At 50.9% G+C, this 16,428-nt stretch overlaps 1 protein-coding gene across 1 annotated transcript in view; it reads left to right on the top strand.

Annotated features, from left to right (window-relative positions):
* Ush1c (USH1 protein network component harmonin) overlaps positions 1–16,428 on the top strand; it is a 43,935-nt gene that overhangs the window by 675 nt on the left and 26,832 nt on the right. Inside the window, 8 exon segments of the mRNA XM_075952312.1 lie at positions 9,685–9,752; positions 10,186–10,329; positions 10,446–10,584; positions 13,990–14,098; positions 14,191–14,215; positions 14,360–14,417; positions 14,684–14,778; positions 16,017–16,101. Coding sequence (XP_075808427.1) covers positions 9,685–9,752; positions 10,186–10,329; positions 10,446–10,584; positions 13,990–14,098; positions 14,191–14,215; positions 14,360–14,417; positions 14,684–14,778; positions 16,017–16,101 — 723 coding nt within the window.

The raw sequence follows: 16,428 nt of genomic DNA, 5'->3' as shown, positions 1-16,428 counted from the left end.
AAAATCCTCCAAGAACTTCCTAAAGTGTTTCCCAGACTGCAGGATCTGTGGAGGCTACTGAAGGCCACCAAGAGGCAGGGACCCATTGGTGGACCTCCTCCCAGGCCCCAGATGCTGCGGAAAGCCAGTGTCAACAGCTACTCACAGGTCCTGCCCAAGAAGTAGGGAGCTGCTGTGTACACTGGGGCTTGACACTGAGCTGGACAAACCCCTTCCCAGTCTGAGGGGTAGAGTGTCTGAAGCAAGGACTAGGTGCCCCCTCCTTCCTTACCACAGAAGCCCAGAAGCCAGCCACTGTGGGACCACAGAGGTTACAGGCCAAGAGCATAGATCCAACGGCAGAGGTCAACCATTCCCTTGAAGCACGCTCTGGGCCCCCAATTTGTGTCAGACTTAATCTGTTCCCTCACGCGGCTTGGTGTATGGGTGGGAGACAGGCCTTGGGCACAGAGCATTGGGATCAAGGTTTGGTAGGGGCAGCAAGGGTGGACGCCTTGGGTATTCCTGTTCCCACGCCCCGTGACTGAAAGTTGAGCAGAAATGGGCAGCTGGTGGACGTCAAACGATCTGTTTGTGCTCAGTAGTGCATTGTGAGCCCAGGGATGTGTGGGGAGCCATCTCAACTGCAGCTGACGTTGGCTTGGCGTCGGGTTCAGCAACCCACTTTAAAGGCTCCTGCCCCGTGTCTGAGCTTGAATTTCCCTTCCCTGGCCTTGGGCTAGGAGTAACTTCAGCTTTTCTTTTCCTTCAGTGCAGTTTCCTTCCCTTTACCTCTTTTGAGACAATCGCCCCCAGGGTCTCTGATGCCTGGCTTAGCTCCACAGACTTCCTTTCCTGGTCCTAGAGGGCCTCAGCCTCTTCATTTTCCGTCCAGGCTCCGCCTCTGAGTTATTACCTATTAATGCTCCCACGTCCCAGGCAGGGCAGGCATCTTAGTGAGCAAGACCTGGGCTGGACTTTGTGCCCTGCTGTCTCAGACACAGCCACAGCATTCTCCTGCTAGGATGGGGTCATCTGGAAACCAAGAGGGGAGATTCGATAGAGACTCAGGCGACCTGAGTGGAATTCACAATTCCTGTTGCTTGTTCTAGAGACTCCCTTCCTGAGTGTCTAGGAACCAACAGCACTTACAGCCACAGGAGGGGACAGCCTTGGGTTGGGAAGAGCTAGGCCAGGGTCACCGGGGACTAAGGTCTCTCCAGAGTGGAGCCAGCTTTTCACAGCCGCCTCTTTGTTCCCAGCAGCGCCCGAGTGGCAGAAACCTGGTTACTCATTTGCTCAGACGTTTATTGCCTCTCTGTCAACCACATTTATGAGCAGCTTGGGTGTACCCTGCCCCAGGCTGGGCAACCAGAGGCCAGTCAAGCCAGGGAGGAGTGGGATGAATGAGACCAGAAGAGCCCCTGATTTCTAGGGTGTGCTATGCATTCATTCGTTCATTCATTCATTCATTCATGCAAGTGCACAATAAACACTCTCTCGTCTCCTAATATATGCCAGGCTGAGGTCTAAGCACTGAAGAGCAGAAAAAAGCCCTGCCCTCATCAGGAGCACGCCCAGGTGGGGAAGACAGTTAGTTACCACGGAAACTGACAGTATCTTATGATGGGGTGCTGTGCTGACTGTTGGGGGGAAAGTAACCCTGGTGGGGGGTGGGACAGACAGAAAGAAGTAGGTAGTGTGCTGTGTACAGCCCAAGGTCTCTCTAAAGAGGTGACATTTGAACCTGGAAGAAGAGGGAGGCACCATGTGGTGTATGTTGCTGAGGGAGTGGTGGCCAAGGGAATGGTGGCTGAGGGAGTGGTGGCTGAGGGAGTGGTGGCTGAGGGAATGGTGGCTGAGGGAATGGTGGCTGAGGGAATGGTGGCCGAGGGAATGGTGGCTGAGGGAATGGTGGCCGAGGGAATGGTGGCCGAGGGAATGGTGGCGGTATGAAGAGGGAAGCGGCTGCGTGCTGCCTTAGCGGGCAGGACTGTGAGAGAATCTGCAGAGTGGAGAGTGCTGGGGTCAGGCAGAGGAGGTCAGAGACAGAGTTTAAAGGGTCAGGCTAATTGAGAGTGGTTTACATTTAAATATGATTGGTCCTGTGGCTCTCTGGGTGGAAAGAGGACTTCACTCAGTAGGATTCCAGCCCCTGTCTGTTGATTGAGGTAGGAAGTGTGAAGGGGGGGGGCATGGCCACCCACTGTGAGGAGCAGGGTGGAGGGGACAGAGCAAACCTGAGTTCCTTTGGGATGTCACAAATTTGAGGCACCCCGTAGCCATGTCTGTTGGAAAGGACTGTGCGAGGCTGGAGGTGAGGGTTCTAAAGTTCTTGGGGTTAGGAATAAGATTAAAAGTTGGCTGATGTGGTCACCCAGAAGGGTAAAGATGGGGAGAAGACCCAGAATACCACCAGCTAGAGGTGCAGGTGGAGGCTCACCTGCCACACTCCCAGCCCCCTATTACTTTTGGTTTGTTTTGAGAAAAGCTCTTATGTTGTAGCCTAGGTAGCTTGGCCTCAAACTCCCCAAGTATTGGAGGACAGACCTTGAACTTCTTTTGTTTGTTTGTTTGTTTGTTTGTTTGTTTTGTTGTTGTTGTTTTTGAGACAAGGTTTCTCTGTGTGACAGTCCTTGCTGTCCTGGAGCTCGCTTTGTACACTGGCTGGCCTTGAATTCACAAAGTTCCAGCTACCTCTGCTTTCCAAGTGCTGGGATTAAAGGCCTGCACCACCACCTCCCGCCAGGCCTCCTTGAACTTCTAATCCTCCTTTTCCCACCTCCCGGGTACAAAGGCTATAGGCATACACCTGGAGGCCAGGCTCTCTTTGTACTTTTTCTTTTGAGACAGGACCCCAATGACTTGCCTAGGTTGACTTTGAACTCACTCTAGCCCAGGTAGGACTTGAATTTGCAGCACTCCGGCCTCAATCCCTTGTGTATCTGGGACTATAGTACTGTCCCACCAGGCCCGACTGAGACTCTGGAAAAGATGAAGGTCTCATAGGAGTATTTTCACCCCAACCTACCTAGTTGTATTCATTAAACAGCTTTTCACAGGCCAAACACACTTCAATAAAGTGCTGTTTTTGTTTTTGTTTTTTTTTAAGATGGGAGATGTTCTCTTTGGTTTTAAATGTCAACCTGCCACAACTTGAAATCATCTGAAAAGAGACTCACTTGAGGAACTGAGTGGATTGGATTGGCCTATGGGCTTGTCTGTGAGGACGCCCGTTGTGGGCGGCACCATTCCCTAGACAGGAAGTTCTGAACAGTGTAAAAGCAAAGCCATCAGCTGCACATAAGAAAGCTAGCAGCAGGGATACATTTCTCTGCCTTTGACTGTGGATGTGATTTGAATGTGGTTTGGATTCCAGCCTTGACCCCCAGCTATGATGAACGATAGCCTGGAATCGTGGGCCAAATTAACCCTTTCCCCACCTAAGTTGCTTTTGGTTATTAGGATGTTTTCATCACATCAACATAAATGAAATTAGAACAAAAGATAATAAAACAAGGGTCAGATAAAACTGGAGTATTATTGTGTGTAAGGAAGGCTGGGCCTTCACCCCACCTCCCTTGATGGAGGGCAAACCACTGGCAGCTGCTGAGGATGCAGAACGGTCATCTTCTCTTTACTTACTAAACACACGTGACTGCCTGTTTTTCTGGGAACTGCCCTCGACTCTTCCTGTATTAACTCACTATATTAATGATGAAAGCAATTGCCCTCAAAAATGAAACTGAGGCAGGGAGAGGTGCAGACGCTGTCCAGAGGGCTTTGCTGGCCTTACCTCCCAGTGTCTGTGGCTCACACAGGTGTGGAGGCAGACACAGTGAGTAACGGCAGAAAATTCAATCCAACTTGAGAGGCCTGAGGAAGAGGAGGTGGGGACAAAGAGAGCTAAGGAGAAGCACAGCCATGAAGAGGTGATGCTGGATGCTGTAGTCAAGTGTTCAGGGCCCATGGACCATCCCTGGAAATGCTGAGCTCACAGCAGCCAGAGCTGCAGCAGGAAATGGGCAGCTTATCCCTGGCCTTGAGGAAGGGGAGGTATACCTGAGCAGCTTGGACAGGCAACAAGAAGCCGTCAAGGAACAAGGACACGCTTCTTCTCTCGTTGCTGGTCTCCTGCTGTGTCTTCCTCCAGCGGAACACAACCAGAGGGTGGCACGGGGGGGGGGGGGGGCCTGCAAAGCCCCTAGGATCAGTACTGGGAGGAGGCTGGGCAGGGCACAGGAAGGGAAAGGCAGGGCGTTGTGGTTGGAAGCCACACCAAGTGCTTTAACTCGCGGCCTGTTTAATCCCCACAGCTCAAGGAGCAAGCAGAGTGCAGCATGAATTATTTAATTGATTCTCGCTCCCTTTCTCCCATCCTGAGCAGTTCACCTGCAAAGGGCCTGAGCACAGAGAGGGAGAGGTGCTCAGAGGTGCTCAGAACACAGTACCGGCTGCACATCAGCGGGAGAACATTGGTACTGGGTGGACATGGGGGTGACGGTGTAGTAGAGACCCCTAACAGTTCCTGTACTCTGAGTGCCACTGAGGATTCTGCTCCCCATTGCAAGTAGGAGCCTAGGAAAGGAAAAGCTTACTAAAGTTAGTGAAGGAAGATTGGCACCTTGTACACAGTAGGTGCTCAATAAATGCAGATTGGGCAAGAACACTCAAAGAGATACACAGGAAGTGGAAACCATCTGGTAGATGGGATTTTAGAGCCAGAAGGCTTAGTCTAGAGTCTCATTTCTGTCTCTCAGCCTCTATTTCCTCATCTGTGGAATGGGGCTAATAAAATCTATCTCCTGGGGTTGCTGGCAGGGTAAGCTTGCAGTCAGTGAGCAGAGTGTGGCCAAGATGAAGGGACTGGGGAGGGGTTTTAGGCTGAATCTCCAGGAAACTCTCCTTGGGAGAAGACTCAGCCTTCACCTTCAGGAAAGCAGGGTTCCCAAGTGCATGAGGAGGCAGAGCTGCCTTGCTGAGTCTGGGACCAGCTCTTCTGTGAGGAGGAAACAGATCCAGGGAGGTTGCAGACCTGTGTGCCAAGGAGATGCAAAATGATGACCCAAGGCTCAGCAGGAGGGAAGGAAGGTTCCAGACCTGAGAAAGCAGAGTTCATTCCTCATTCAGCATAGGCATGGCGTGTCCACTGGGGACCAGAGGGAAACAGGTCACAGACAGAGCAGGGAAGAAGCGAAGTATTAAGACCTGCTGTGTGCTGGGCACTTTCTATGTGCATAAATTTCTACACAGTGCCCCAGAGCAGGGCCTCCTAAAGTTCACTTATGGACTGGTGTTCAGGAGTATTCCTCAGGCAGTACTATCTAATTAAAAAACAAGAAATACAGCTCTTGTTATTTAATACACACACAGACACACACACACACACACACACACACACACACACACACACATTGGTTTTTCGAGACAGGATTTCTCTGTGTAACCACCATGGCTGTCCTGGAACTTGTTTTGTAGACTAGGCTAGCCTCGAACTCGACAGAGATCGTCCTGCCTCTGCCTCCCAGGAGCTGGGATTAAGGGCTTGCACCACCACTGCCTGCCTGAAAACCATACTATTTATTTTATTTATTTATTTTTGCGTGCGTATGGCTGTTCTGACTGAATGTATATCTGTTGGTCACATGTGTGCTTGGTGCTTGTGGAGGCCAGAAGAGGACATCAGATCCCCTAGAACTGCAGTCACAGGTGGTTGTGAGCCACGATGCTGGGAATTGAACCCTGGTCCTCTGCAACCATCTCTCCAGCCCGAAAGCCGTATTTTTAAAGGGCAGTTTGAGTGATGGTGGTATTTACCACACAGCCAAGATTCCAGAGACTTGCATATTTCTTTTCTCTTTCTTTTGTGTCCTTGAAAGTCTGTAGAACAAGGGGGTGTGAGAGTGTTTTCAGAGAGCAAAGCCGGACTGTTCCCTCAAGTCCTTGGAGTTATTTCTGGACTGGGAATGGTCCCTCTATTTGTGGAGCCCCCTGCCATTCACCCTCCCACCCCCACCTCTGGAGCAGTCTGCACTAAGCAGGGCGGCCTTCCTAGCTCCTTGGTATAAGGGGTGATTCCAAAAGGTCGAGTTATAAATTATAAGAGAGGCTGGGGTAGCTGGGTGATGGTGCACGCCTTTGATCCCAGCACTCAGAAGGCAGAGCCAGGAAGATCTCTGTGAGTTTCAGGCCAGCCTGGCTACGTAATGAATTCCAGGACAGCCAGGACTGTTAAACAGCGAAACCCTGACTCAAAAAAATAAAAACGAAGAATAAAGCCGAGGAGGGTGGGGAACCTTGGGAGGTTCCATTGCTTGTTGGGTTCCCCAAAATGCTTGTTTGGCTACGGCCTTGAGTCCTACGCAGAACATGGAGATGACTCTGCAGAACTGGATAAATCTGGATAGGGTTGTTGTGAGCTCACTGGTGAGGCAGTATTGGGCCTGCAGGCTGCCTCAGAACTGGACCAGTAGGGTATGGCTTGTGAGTAGGAGCTCCGAATGCAGCAGCCAGTGTCTAATCCCTGTCTGATGGAGTAGTAACACTTGTTGGTCCTGAAATAACCACACAGAAACTGTATTGATTAAATCACCGCTTGGCCCATTAGCTCTAACTTCTTATTGGCTAACTCTTACAGCTTAGATTAACCCATCTCTATTAATCTGTGTATCACCATGTGGCAATGGCTAACCGGTAAAGTTTCAGCACGTCTATCTCTAGCAGTGGATCCATGGCATCTCTCTGACTCTGCCCTTCTTTCTCCCAGCATCCAGTCCAGTCCTCCCTCCCTACCTAAGCTCTGTCCTATCAACAGGCCAAGGCAGTTTTTTTGTTCATTAATGGTAATCACAGCACACAGAGGGGACTCCCACATCAGCTGCACAGGGCCTGGGACCCCAGGAGCAGGTTGTTTTCTAAGAAGACCATTTTTAAAATAGAATCCTGCACTCTAAATTGCCAAGTCCTCTTTAGTTTCCTCCCCCGACTATTGCATACTTTGTGTCCTCCATGAGGACAATCCTCTGCTGCTTAAACCAGACATACAGCAGATGCAGTTCTCCAGAGAAGGGGAATTCAGTCCCAAGACGTCTGCCCCTCCTGTCCCGACCAAAGGCTAGAACCTCCAACTTAACAGACAGGGCTGTTATGCTCCCCCTAGAGAGCAGAACCACTGGGGTTCAAAGTGTCACTTAATATTCCATTTTCTTCCTCCTTATGGACAGGTGAAGAGGTAGGGGTGTGGAAGAGGTGCCTGTAGGTGTTAAACCTAGAGTCTCATATCTGCCAGGCAAGCACTTTACCACTGAGCTTCCCCCTACCCCGCTCGAAAGCTTCCGTAACAGTGTCAAGTGTGGTGGTGCACGCCTTTAACCCCAGCACTTGGAAAACACAGGCAGGCAGATTTCTGAGCTTGAGGTTAGTCCGATCTACATATGAGAATAATAATTAATAATAATAAAAGAATCATCTAAAAATTTCAGGCCAACTAGGCTACATAGTGAGATCTTGTTTTAACAACAAACAATCAAGATAAACAACAGTAGAAAGGAGAGAGATGAGAATTAGACATCTTCCCAAGGCAAAGGTCTGGATGTTGGGGCTCGAAGGGGACTTGGGTACTCTTCGCCCTAAAAGATCTGAGCCCTACTAGACATGGCAGAACAGTATGAGTGTGGGCTTGGCATCAGAACTGGGTTCAAATCCCAGCTCTGCTTGTTAGCTGTGGCCTTGGGTCACCGCTGTGATCTCCTCTGTATAATAGTGTGAGACTAAGGTTCTCTCACCATTGAACAAATGTCACCGTGGAAGCTCCTGGGAGCCCTGCCAGAGTGCTTTCCCTTTCTCTTCTGTCCTCATGGCTCTTCTTCCTGCAGAGAATGGGCAGACCAAGGGGCAGGGACTAATGAATCCATTCAAAGCTCATTTATTGAGTACTTCATCTGCATTAATCATGAGGAATGCAGACCGAAGCTGACCTCATTTTCTTCCAGTAGACAAATTCTAAAAATTACAAATATAAGTAATTTATTATATTATGACTAGTAATGTCCCAGCAGAATTGAAATAGTTCCCAGAGGTGGGAATAGGTCAGTTAGTAGGTGGGAGAGACAACCTCTGTGGGAAAGAAGCCAGTCACGAGGGTGAAGAGCAGAGGACAGAATATGCCTAGGCCTGTGGCTGGAGGGAGTGGGGTCTGGCTTATACATGAAGCTAAAAGGACACCCACATAGTCAGGAAGAGTGGCAAGTTAGGACAAGGACTTGGCTAACTCAAGAGTAGGGGTTTGATGTGTTTGGTTTGGTTGATTTCATTTTTATTTTCCTGTGATGGCAATCAACTCTAGAGCCTTGTGTGTGACTGTCAAGCCCTCCAATACTGGGGTACATCTTCACCCCCTGGCTTTGATTTTACACGCATCAAGAAAGTCCGATCAAGCGACACGATCTTACGTATGAAGACTTTTCTGGTCCTAGGGAATTCAGTACTGTCTATGATGCCGCTTCCCCATCTCCTATCTGGTGGGGATCCCTGCAGTAAGGAGGTGGGATGCAGCTGGGGGAACTTTGAGTCAGTGCCACACACTCTTTGAGCCTTTGGAGCTCAGCCCGGAGCACAGCCTTCTGGATTCCTCCTGCCTCAGTCAAATGCTCATGTAGATAGAGAGGAAAGGTGGAAACTGGGAATCTCCATTTCCTGCTCAGATCCAAAATCCTGGGCCTCGGGGTCCTCTCTGCACTGGGGCAGACAGACTCTCTCGGATCTTCCAAAGTCCTTGAAGTACCTGTAGAGAAGTCATAGTTGTCAGGGTCCTGCTCCAAGCTCCAGGCAGGCAGGAGAGCACAGCTTTTGCAGCAGCTTCTGTGATGGGCAAAGACAGGACCACAATGTTAACTAGTCCTGGAGACAAAAGGAGAGGAGGTCCTCATGTCCCCCATCCCAAGCACCTGCCTCACCCTGTTGCTTAATCTTGGGCTAAAGAGAAAACCAGCACGCAACCCTTGGAGATTTACACCAAACTTTGCTGAAGTACAGAATTTGGGGCTCCTGGACCCCCAGGTTCTCAAGGATGGAGGTGCTGATGAAACAGCTCCTGAACATGACCTTGGAAGCCCAGCTATTGACATCAGCAGAAGCTGTGATGGTGTAACCCAATCCTCCCCCTGGAGGGACACCTGAATGGAGAAGGAGAGGCCAGGAGGCTGACCGATGAACAGAAGTCAAGGCCAGGCTAGGGTAAAGTGCCCCCACATAGGCAGCACCGAGGAATCTGGTGGTAGGCTGCTTCTGGCGGGTAGGATGTGTTATCCAAGTGAGTGGCCTAAATCCTTCCTCAAAGCATTTATCCGCCACTATAGCTGCCATCAGGTGAGACCGGGCTTCTTCCTGACTGACACAGGTGACGTTGCCCTGAGTGTGGCAGCTGTGACGTGGGAGTGTGTCCTTGTTGAGTGGGGGTCTTGTGCGCTCCTGTGTGTGTGCTGTCGTGTTGCCTTGGGATAAGATGCTTCTGGGTTAGTCCAGGCTGCTCTATACAGATCGGACATGTCAAGCAATTTCGTCCCTGGTTTTCTTCTCCTCTTCCATCCTTAGCCTCAGGAACTGCCGTGGGCACTCTGGACAGTGGCCTCTCCTCCACAGGTCTACTGTGAGCATGCTGGGTGCTCATGGGACCTGCAGCTATAATTCTGCTTTGTGGACTTTCAGGTGGATTTCCTCATTGAAAATGATGCAGAGAAGGACTATCTCTACGATGTGCTGCGGATGTACCACCAGTAAGTGTGTATGGCCGAGCCCAGGAGACCCGAGACAGCACCTGTTCCGTGCTCCTGGGAGCCCGTGTGTGTGTGTTACTTACATGCTCACAGCTTCAGTGTCTGTGCACATGGACACTTCTGACGTGGCTCTGGGCTAGGGCTCAGAGGTGTCCTGTGAGCAAGAAAGACCGCCCTCTGTCCTCAGGATGCTTCCCATCTGGTGGGGTAGCTGTACCCAAGTAGGTTCAGTAAAATATGAATGTTAGGACAGAACAAGAAAGCCAGCTGTCCCCCAGCACCTCGTCTGTTGTCTCTGGTCCCCCACCCACTTTGATTCTCAGTGTGTGTTTGTAAGCTCTGTTAGGGCCCAGATGTGTAGTGGGTGGGACAAAGGCCATAGCCATGTTGATGGACGCCTCAGACGCTTGCCCGCCCTCTGCCATCTCCAAAGGACCATGGATGTGACCGTGCTTGTGGGAGACCTGAAGCTGGTCATCAATGAACCCAACCGTCTGCCCCTGTTTGATGCCATCCGGCCCCTGATCCCACTGAAGCACCAGGTGGAGTATGACCAGCTGACACCCCGACGCTCCAGGTGTGTCCCCAGGCCAGAGGCAGGAACTGGGAGGGTTCTCCCCCCGCCCCCCCCCCCGTGCAGTCCTGACTGCAAGACCTGAGCTGGGTCATCACCAATGCTCATCTCTGTAACAGGAAGCTGAAGGAGGTACGTCTGGACCGTCTGCACCCAGAAGGCCTTGGCCTCAGCGTGCGTGGAGGCCTGGAGTTTGGCTGTGGACTCTTCATCTCTCACCTCATCAAAGGTGGGCAGGCAGACAGTGTTGGGCTGCAGGTGAGTCAACAGAGTCAGCAGAACTGGGTCAGGGTCTCGGGTGCCCTGTTTCCTCCTGATCTACTCTGTGGCACAATGTGGACTCCCATTTTCCTAAGCCTTTGGGGAAGGAACGGTCCAAGTGGTATTTTAGTGAGTGAAAGTCATAAGACACAGGAAAACTGTGTCTGTGTGTGTGCACGTGTGTGCCTGTGTGTGTTTGTGTGTGTGTCCCTATGTGTATGTGTGTTTCTTTGTGTGTGTGTGTCCTCACACATGCTGGGCAAACGCTCCACATGAAACTCTATGCCGACCTTGCCCATTTTCTCAGGTAAAGCTGGGACCCTGATCGCTGCCTCTTGCCACTGGCATGGAGCCCCTCCCCAACTCCCCTGATTCCTGAAGGAGGAGCAGGGTTAGAGCAGGCACCTACACCTTGGTACAGGCCACCTTTTAGTCTAATGCTGTGTGATGTTTAAGAACACAGATACTGCTTTTGGACCGTCCCATTCAGATCCTGGCCTTGTCTCCCCTTAAAGTCATGTGACTTTAGTGGAGTGACGCCACCCTGAGCCTGGCTTTCTTCATCTGTAAAGCCATCTGTCTCTTCAGGCTACTCATGAAACAGAGGAGTGAAATGAGACCATGATCACAGCTGCCTGAGACGCCAGGGCTCTGAGCTGCTAAGGCAGTGTAAAGGGGCCACAGGTGAACCCCTCCAGCGAGTCAGCACATATCAGATGAATCATTTTATAGGGTTCGCAGAGGCTCAGTGGTCGGTAAGCAGCAGAGCCAGGCTTTGAACTTGGGTCTCCTGGAGCCATGTCAGCACCCCAAGTTTCTCCGCTGTGGTCCCCAAACTTTTGTGTCTGAGCAGGGACAGACAGACCTCCAGGTATCAGAGTTGTTTTTGACTATCCAGGTAAAGAAAGTTCCAGAGATTTTGTTATCAACATCCCCATCAGGGGACAAAGACGGGCTCCAGGGGGCTCCAGTGTTAATGGTGCAAAACACGGAAGGAGGAGGGGGTGGCAACAGCAAACTGACAGACGGGCTTTGTTCTCAATCCCTGTCTCAGGGCTCTCTGTGGCGTCTGAAATTTCAGCCCCTTCATTGTTCTTTCCTCCGTGGCACATTTTCCAGCCCAGAAACACAGCCCGGGGAGAGCACATAATGAGCTCGCTCCCCTCTTAGCATCAGCTGGGCCCCCTTTTTTTCCAGAGTGAGCTCTCTGAGGACAAGCGCTTCCCTGCAGAGCCCCAGGAAAGAGGGCAGCAGGGCACTCTCCTGAAACCCAGACACGCAGCTTCCCACCTGCTTCTCGGGCTTATGAAATGCCAACCCCCTTTCTGGGGCTGCTGGGCCCATCTCTTCTTTGTTCCACTGTCCCTCAGGTTGTCACATACAAAGACTCTTTTGCAGGGTTCCATGTAGAGGAAGGGGGAGAGGGAAGTTGATCCCGCAACCCTATCCAAGGGCCATGTGGGAATCTTTCTGCCTAGGGTCCTGGGCAAGTTCCTGGAGTAACAGCACAGGGGACTCAACTCAAGAGGACCTAGGACAAAACTGCTTTTATCCACTGACTGAATCAGGGGTCAAGTTTCTCATGCTAGAAGACAACACAGAGAAGATTCTAGAGGGCAAAAGGGTGCCCTGCAGGGGATTGCTTGAACCGTCTAAAGGACCTCGTCCTGTGACCCCTCCTCGATACTTAAGATTTTTTACAAACCTATTTTATATTTAACCACATCCTTTACTCGCAAAAGTATGCAACTGGCTTCTTGCTCATACAGAAAATGATCTTCCATGCCTTTCCTGTCCCTGCTATAAAATAGACAGGGAATCCCTGCCTTCCCAAAGGACTCCGGGGCTCTGACCAGGTGACAGGAACCCAGAGCAGGCAAGACACAGAGAGCTGGTCACGGGCCCTTCTTTTCCAACATGTGTTGTCTGTCAGGTAGACTTGACTCTTAGCTCATTGGATAACTTTGAGTAAATCACGTCGCCTCCCTGAACCTCTGTTTCTTCATAGTGCCACTGTGGCCTGACATAAAGGCCTTTTCGCAGGTTCCACGCAGAGCAGAAACACAAGTGCCTCCCTTTGGGGTTGTGAAAGTAGGTGCAGGGAGGTCTGCCAATGTCCTCTCTGAGCTCAGTGCCCCCAGAAATGTAGGAAGTTCTTTAGTGAGCCCTCCTGTCAGGACACCTAGAAGATGGGTGTTGGCCCAAGACAGGGGGCAGACTCTTTCCAGGTGGTAAGAAGAGGTGACTTCAGGAGTGTCGCAGTCTGCGAACCCATCCGGAGACCGCGTTCCCTCAGAGTCCAGCCTGAGTTCCCCACATGTGCCAGCTTGTCTCCAGGGGACCCTGCGTGGGGTTTCAGTGAAGCCCACAGCCTTAGCCTGCAGAAGGACACCCGGGTTCTGTTCCTGTGTGGCAGCTGCTGCCTTCATGGTCTTGGGCAATACATCATCACCACCCCTGACCCCTACCACCCTGATGCCTACCCCTACCCCACTGGCTTCTCTTTCATGAGATGTTGATATCCAGGGATCTTTCAGTTCTTACTGAAGAGCTCAGGCCCAAGTGCTAGGAGAAGGGAGCAGTGATGGCCAGCAGGGGGCAGTCTCATCATGGTGTGCCTCTTAGAGCTGGCTCCACAGGCAGGCCTCCTCAATAACAACCGTTTATTAAGAAGCTGCGGTGGCAAATACTGGCTAGCCTTACACACCTTACACATATGTTTGCTTAATTCTCAACAGCTCTGTCATGTTGCCTGTTTTAAATAAGAGAAAAACTATGTTTCAGGGAATTCAAGAGACTTGGCTCAAGTCATATACCTAATAGGAATTAAGAAGGAAGGATTTGAACCCACAGAGCACAGAGCCCTAAGTTCATTCTGTTCTTTTGCTTGCTCCCAGAATCAAGATTTAGCAGTTTGTTTAACTGCACTGGAGGGAACAAAAGAGATTGCACGTTGGCATTAGAGTTGGGGGAAGAGTCCTAGGTCCCTGTTCTGGCTCACAGTGTGTGTATTAGTAATTGACAAAGACAAGAACCCACTTCTGAGGGCAGGAAGGGACAAAGGCCATGTGGGATGCTGGATCTCAGAACCTGATGGTACCTCAGTGACAGAAACACCAAGATGAGGGAGGGGACAGAGTCTGACTCCTGCCTCAGCTCCACTACCCGCCCACTGCCTGCTTTTCCCAGCCCAGATCTTGGTTTCCCCATCCGGGAACTGAAAATGTTGCCTGCCTTGGATCCCTCAGCTGTCAGAGGGGTGCTTGGCTGTGACCTGGTACCGCAGCACAGATAGAAGCTTTTGCTGGTTGTCAGCCCCTTCTGGGTCTGTGGGCAGCTGGTAGTGGGCCTTCTGCTCCGTTTGACACGCTCCCCCATGTTTGTCCCATCTCTTGTGCCAAGGTAGGGGACGAGATTGTCCGGATCAATGGCTACTCCATCTCCTCCTGTACCCACGAGGAAGTCATCAACCTGATTCGCACCAAGAAGACCGTGTCCATCAAAGTGAGACGTGAGTGAGGCCAGAAGGGAGCTTTGTTACAGGTGGGATGTGGGGATTGCTGCCCCAACTCCACGGACCCTAATATGCTGTGTTTCCCACAGACATCGGCCTGATCCCTGTGAAGAGGTAAGCAGGCTCGTCTGAGTGAGTCCCACATGCCCTGACTTGCACTGTTCCTGGACTGGGGGAGGGGTGCTGGTGACAGCTTCATATGTCCCAGGCCCCTCAAATGTGCTTTCTAGCTCAAATTCTGTGTCCCCTTCTCCTTAGCTCTCCTGAGGAACCCCTCAAATGGCAGTATGTGGATCAGTTTGTGTCGGAGTCTGGGGTAAGAGGCTAGGACTACCTTTGATGAAGGTTGGGGAGCTGGCCCTGAAGGAGGGATGGTTCTGGGTAATGTATCGTCTGGGCTTCACGTAGGCCCTTAGGGCACCTTGTACACCCTTATGGTGTAGCGGGCTTCCAGACCCATATCCCAGGGATGTGATGGCTATTTGGTCTCTGTGAATTTGGAGATTTAATCAGAAAGTCTCAAGTTTAGGAGGATATTTGAATGCATGTAGACCCAGTAACCTGCCTCTGTCCCTTTTTCAGGGTGTGCGAGGTGGCTCGGGCTCACCCAGCAACCGGACAACCAAGGAGAAGAAGGTGTTCATCAGTCTAGTAGGCTCCCGGGGCTTGGGCTGCAGGTGGGTAGCGGGCATGCCTGAGCTGTCAGCAGTTTTTAGGTGGGTAGCAGGCATGCCCAGGACACAGTGACAGCTAGTAGACCCCAGAAGCCCCAACACTTTCTCTCTCTTTTCTCACTCCTGCTCCTGAGGATTCTTATTCACCAGCAAGGGGATTTGTGCACTGGGTATGATAAGGAACTTGAAACACAGAGATAGAGCCGCAGTCTCCATCTTTCCAGCCCCAGACATTGTTTTGTTTTTTTGTTTTTGAGACAGGGTCTCATTGTGTAGGCCTAGCTGGCCTTGAACTCACGTAGATCTGCCTGCATTTGCATCCTAAGTGTTGAAATTAAAGGAGCGCACCATTATGCCCAGCTCCACAGATGATTTTTAATGTCTGTCCTGGAGCGTGAGGATGTAGCTTAGCTGGTAGGATGCTTGTCGAACAGGTAGAAAGGCCTGTTACAAACCTCAGCACTGTGAACACTGAGCATGGTGGTGCACACCTCTAAACCTAGCTCTGGAAAAATGGAGGCAGGAAAACTCTGAACCAAGGGTATCCTCAGCTACACAGTGAGTTTGACATTAGTCTAGGTGAGGCAAGACCTGTCTTAAAAAATAAAAGTAAAATTAAAAGTCCCTCCTTTCTGGGAGACGGTAGTCTAATTAATATAGAAGCTAGATAACCACACAGATGGTTACAATATTGCACAGTAAAGATGCTGGTGAAGCTGCCCCTTAGTCAGGAATGGTAAATAAGTTTTCCACCTGTGTCATCCCATTGATTGACAGTGGTGTCTTTCTGTGGAAGGTTCCGAGTCTGTGTGTGACTGGTTGGGAAAGAGTGTTGTGATTGATTAGTGATGTCTGCCACAAACCTGGGAGAGGAATTAATAGTACAAGTGCCATCCTGTTTATAAGTTAGAAGCACTAATAACTCTGGAGCAATTTGCTTAATCAGGATCTGGTGAAAATCTTATTGCCATAAGGAATGAACAGGAAAGTTCTAGAAAGACAAAAGAATGTGTGGTATATTGTGTAAAGAGCTGAGGAGATGAAATCTCAGTTTTCTGTGACTCCTGCCTAGGCTGAAAGAGAGATAGCACCAGAGGAACTCAGGCCTTGCATTCATGGACGGCGTACATCCTGCATGCTGGCCACGTAGACAGAGGGCCACAGGCTCGTCATTAAGAATGATCTGAGCTGCAGGGGACGAGCCTCACCCACAGCCTCACCCACATCTCTGTTTCCCACAGCATCTCCAGTGGCCCCATCCAGAAGCCTGGCATTTTCATCAGCCATGTGAAGCCTGGCTCCCTGTCTGCAGAGGTGGGGTTGGAGGTACGTGCCGGGATGAGAGGGACAGGGCCACACACCAACAGATTGTTGTACCTTCCCACGTAGCTATTTCCTGGCCAGCACCGGCTGATGACTCCCTAGTGGTCTCCAGGGGGAAGGCATTGCAGAGGAGTATTGAACCCCGCTGTCGTCTTCTTCAGCTCTGGCAGCCTTTGGTCCTAAGTCTGTAGATTTGGATAGTGGGATTTGACTTTCTGCATTCTAAGTCCTATAACAACTCTGAGGGTCAGGTACTAATGTTACCCCCACACCGAGAAGGCCAAGACACTGGCTCTTCAAAGGCTGTGTGCCTACAACATAGGGCTGGAA

Source organism: Microtus pennsylvanicus, chromosome 18, assembly GCF_037038515.1.
Source record: "Microtus pennsylvanicus isolate mMicPen1 chromosome 18, mMicPen1.hap1, whole genome shotgun sequence".
Taxonomy (NCBI): Eukaryota; Metazoa; Chordata; class Mammalia; order Rodentia; family Cricetidae; genus Microtus; species Microtus pennsylvanicus.
Note: the sequence above shows the minus strand (reverse complement) of the source record. Positions and strands in the feature narration are given on the sequence as shown.